The sequence below is a fragment of the Nuphar pumila genome, chromosome 13 (assembly GCF_984573655.1).
Source record: "Nuphar pumila chromosome 13, dmNupPumi1.hap1.1, whole genome shotgun sequence".
Taxonomy (NCBI): Eukaryota; Viridiplantae; Streptophyta; class Magnoliopsida; order Nymphaeales; family Nymphaeaceae; genus Nuphar; species Nuphar pumila.
This window is the reverse complement of record NC_143261.1, coordinates 2,292,544-2,297,426: the sequence shown is the minus strand read 5'-3', so window position 1 is coordinate 2,297,426 and position 4,883 is coordinate 2,292,544. Positions and strand designations below refer to the sequence as shown.

Here is a 4,883-nt window from a genome sequence, read left to right as displayed (position 1 = left end):
AAATGGAGTAGAACTACGAGTCCTATCAAGTATCATCACTTAAATTCAGTAACACCCCAAAATCAAGGTCCATCATGTGACTGCCGGTTTTATAAAACTTAATGGGCTTTAAAATAGCATAAAGGAGATTTTAGTGTAAAATTTTTTCATGGATTTACAGGTGGCAGCATACGTTCAAGGACTTAATTTTCAAACTCACCATGAAATGAAGAATTTTGTTTAAAGAAGCATGGCCGAAGATTTCAGTTTAATTCCATGAACATAATTACGTACGTAATCACACCACCACAAAAGCTACAGTTCAACTATAACGCTAAACATGCGTGGGCACCCAAAGCCTGCTACAAATAGAACACTGCTCGCTATATATAACGACCATCTAACCCCTCTTGAATTCACTTAAACCTCTCTCTCTCTCTCTCTCGCTCGCCATGGCTTCTTCTTCTGGTTCAGGAGTAATGGTGCTTTCTCATATGACTGTTTTGGCAGCCTGCATGTTCTTTGTTCCTGCAGCTGTTTCACATTCAGATTGCTACACCTCCATCTTTAGCTTCGGGGACTCGCTTGCCGACACCGGAAACCTGCTACACTCCAGGCCTAGTGGGTTTTCGGTCATAGCCAACCTCCCCTATGGAGAAACCTTCTTTGGGCACCCCACAGGCCGATGCTCCAATGGAAGATTGATCGTCGACTTCATAGGTATTGTCTTTTTGTGCTTCTCTACTTCCATATATAGTCTTTCTCGCTTTTAAAAGAATATGGTGAAAGTTGCTTCCATTTGTTGCCAAGGTGGTTCACAGAGTCATGCATTAATATACTACTGGTCTTGGACGTGATAACAGTGGCATCTACTCTGACTCTTAATTAGCCTGAATTTGCTTACATATCTAAGTTGAATCCAAGAACCAGGTAGGATCAGGTTGGCTGCCATTGGATTAGGATCGTGCTTTGCCGATTCTCGGGGCAAACTATCGATTCAAGATTAATTTAGGCATGCCATGATCAGTGTTCAATTATAGTCACTATATATGGCTGAATGAGTTTGTTGTCTGAGTTACTGGTGTGAAGGCCACAGTAGCGAAATAGAACTACTTAATTAGTAGAGTATTTGAATCAGGGTGGACTTCATGACCTGATAAGGCTTTGAACTCTGTGATTTTAGTGTGATTGTGGGGCCAATTTCACTCCCGTATGATTTAGACCTCGATCATGTTTTGCATGAATATAAGTGTGTGAGTTTCATTTAAGGACTATATATACACTTGTATCTAGCATTGAGTCATCTAGTCACAGTAACTATGTTATGATTTGCTATGTTCAGCAATCTTATGACTAATTTCTAATACCTTTTCAGCCGAGGCATTCGGTCTTCCTCTTCTTCCTCCATATCTGGCTGATCCTGAGGGCAAAGAATACACCAATGGAGTCAATTTTGCTGTAGCAGGAGCTACAACACTTGATGTTTCATACTTTGAGAGCAAGAACATCAATCAACTATGGACCAACAACTCACTAAACGTCCAACTCGGCTGGTTCGACAGGCTTCTACCTTCACTATGCTCTTCAAAAGCAGGTAACCAACATATAAAATCTTGTTTTCTATTCTTCCCACAACAGATGAAAAGAAAAATAAAAACAAAAGCCCACAAGAGCTCTGCTCATCTGGTAGGTAACTTCAACAAGTAATTGACGGGATCATGTCAAGGGTTCGAAACCAACAGGGGGCATCTCTTGCTGCAAGGTCAGGTCAGAGCGGGGTGTACTCCCTGGTGGGCAGGGGGGGATCTTAATGGTTTTACCAACCGAAGGCCTGTCATTGTGGCTACAAAGCCGAAAAAAGAATCTTATGCCATATGTATATAAATGAATTGGATTAGACATGGTGGTTATGATTAGGGGTATCAATGGGTTCAACCTAAATAAGAAGGTCCGACGGTAAGACCCAAAGGGACTGATTAATACATGGAGCCAGGTATGGTTTGTGAAATTTCGTAAGACCTAGGCCCGACCCAAGTTTCGAAAAAGATTCACAAATTTTCAATTAAAAAGGATAAATTTTTTTTTTTTTTATTTTATTTTACCAGGTATGGTTCGGGTCTGGTTCATGTAATCCATATACGATTCAAGTATGGTTTCTCTTATGTTTTTTGGGTCTTGTTGGACCTGGGTCTGAACTTGATCGGTACCAGTATCTCAAATCAAGTCTAGGTCTGGTTCCACGTGGGTCTGAACCAAACCCAACCTATTGACAACCTTAGTTATGATTGAATGCATCAAAATTAAACTAAAAACTTCTTTGTTTCTCATTTGGGGTATGTGATAACAGAGTGCCACCACTTTCTCAAGTCATCACTATTTCTCGTTGGAGAGATTGGAGGGAACGACTACAATTACGCCTTCTTTCAAGGGAAGAGCATTGATGAGGTCAAGGCTTACGTGCATGATGTAGTGAACACCATTGCAGATGCTGTGAATGTGAGTTTTTAACATTTTTCACACTTTGCTACTTTTTTTACCTTTTTACATTTCTTATCTCCATTTAGAAATTTTGAAGGATTTATAGTACCTTTTCATTACCACCAACATCCAGAATTTCACGGATATTGGTATTTCCTAAGAACCTTGATAAACTAGAAAGTTCTTGATTTAGGGAAATGAACAACAACAACAACAACCCACTAGAATTGTTTTTATGACTCTGGTTAAGGCCTATATCACGGCAGCGGTCGACTGCATGGTCAGTGGGGTGGTTGTGAGGGGTGCTGAGATGAAGCCACCGGATCAAACCCCGCTGGTGCATGGGTGTGTCTGAAGCTTTCAGACGTGGGCCAAGTAAGGCAGGGTATAATTAGTCGTAGGGCTCACACGAGATTTTTCTCACTTCGGCGAGGGTTCCTCATCGTAAAAAAAAACAAACATACTCTGGCAAAGGTCTATGCAACTAACTGGAACTGGCCCAACTTGGTTCGACTTCGAACCTTTCAAGCCTTTGACTACTGAACTAACCTAATGAAATGCAGAGACTGGTAAAACATGGAGCAGTGGAGCTGATGATTCCGGGGAACCTTCCCATCGGCTGTTCGACAAGTTACCTGACGGCTTTCGGGTCGCAAAATGCGTCGGTTTATGACCCTCAGATCGGTTGCCTCAAGAGCTACAACGACTTTGCAGTCTACCACAATTCTCATCTGCAAGTTGCCCTCCAAAGGCTAAGGGAGCAACACCCACATGCAAAGATCATTTATGCTGATTACTACGATGCTGCTATGGGTTTTTTCAGAAACCCCAGCCAGTTTGGTATGCCAATGACTCAATTAAATTTACCTGTTTGATTTATCAGTTTCTGACAAGAACAAAAAAATGATATATATATAAATTGGTCTGAATTGGTTTTTGAATCGAATGGATTTTCCCAAGAAAAAGGTCAAATTAGTCTGAATAGAATCAAATCGAATTGTTTTGAATCAATCTATTAAAAAATTCATTTTTTTTTTTAATAGAGCACCCCTGCATCGAATAAAAAAGGGCAGGTTCTATCCGATTCGATTCGATTCGATTGGGATTTGTTAACATCGTATCCAATGATCCAACCTCCAGTTTTTTTTTTCTAAACCAAAATAAATTGGTAACTAATGTTTGTGTTTGCTTTTCTTCATGTGTAATTTTCAGGATTTGAGAGTGCTCTGAGAGCTTGCTGTGGTAAGGGAGAGCCATACAACTTCAACCTTGGGGCCACCTGTGGACAGCCAGGGATCGATGTATGCGGTGATCCATCCAAACATGTGAATTGGGATGGCATTCATCTCACTGAGAAGGCCTACCAGTGGATGGCTAGTGGATTCATCAATGGATTCTTCACTTACCCCACTCTGAGATTACCCCTAGAATATTGCTATTAATTAATCAAGGCTCTCAACCATTCAATCCCTTCAGTAGTATTTTTTTTATTTCATTTAACTCTCAATTGTTTCTCAACAGCTGGTGATTGGATCCCTCAGGAATAGAATAGTCCAAGGAAAGGTCTTACTTTTTTTTGGTCCAAGGACATGCATGGAAGTATACATCTTATAAAGAACTGATGAAATTATTATTTACCTGATTGTTCAAGGTTGCATATATAATGTTCTTTTCTATTTAAATTCCTTCCAGATTTATTTTTTGTTTGTTCATTCTTGTTGTTTTTCTTGAATGCTAAAAAGCACACAAATACAAAAACAAAAACAAAAAAAAGAATTTGGGGTTGATGGCACCTCAAATTTCCAACTGCCCCACCCCACAAAAAAAAAAAAAAAAAGAATTTGCGGTAGGTCATGGGATTTTTTTCCCTTGGACTATCTAAAGAAAAGCATATAAACATATCTCATTGGGAGTGGTGGTGATGACAAATAGTTGGACCTTAAGGGTGTGCTTGATTGTTTGTCCAAGATTTGATGGAACATAACCGACAGAACACGGAGAGGCCTATTTTGTGTGTTGGATTTCAAGCATCAGCTTCCAAGATTAAATAGTGATTGACTATTTATGATGGCCTTCAAGCTCTGGTTTCTGAAAAATGCCAAAGAGGGGCCTATTCTCATCATTGACCGTTAAACCCAGTTTAGATCTGATCAGTCGATTGAGTCAAATGAGATTAATACCCTCAATTGTTTAAAACACCTGTCGTTCCCTTTTCTACGAGGGTAGATAAGTGTTTTTGAATTGTAAAGGTTAATATAGAAAACTCAAAAGAATAGTAATTTCAAATACGGAAGAGGTTAACCTCATGTATTTGTTTGACTTTTTTTTCAAAAAAAAAAAGAGAGGCTCATATTAGTAAATTTGAAGAATGTGAGGTACTTTTTGGAATCAATGCTAAATAATTCGCACCTAATTGAAATTTGCTC

The 4,883-nt window shown here is 39.4% G+C and overlaps 1 protein-coding gene across 1 annotated transcript; it reads left to right on the top strand.

Annotated features, from left to right (window-relative positions):
* Window positions 1-431: 431 nt before the first annotated feature.
* Window positions 432-3,899, top strand: LOC149817487 (GDSL esterase/lipase At5g45910-like). Its single transcript, XM_089985418.1, has 5 exons — window positions 432-699; window positions 1,355-1,573; window positions 2,327-2,475; window positions 3,021-3,297; window positions 3,670-3,899. The coding sequence occupies exons 1-5, from the start codon at window positions 432-434 to the stop codon at window positions 3,897-3,899; spliced, it is 1,143 nt and encodes a 380-aa protein (XP_089841544.1).
* The last annotated feature ends 984 nt before the right edge of the window (window positions 3,900-4,883 follow it).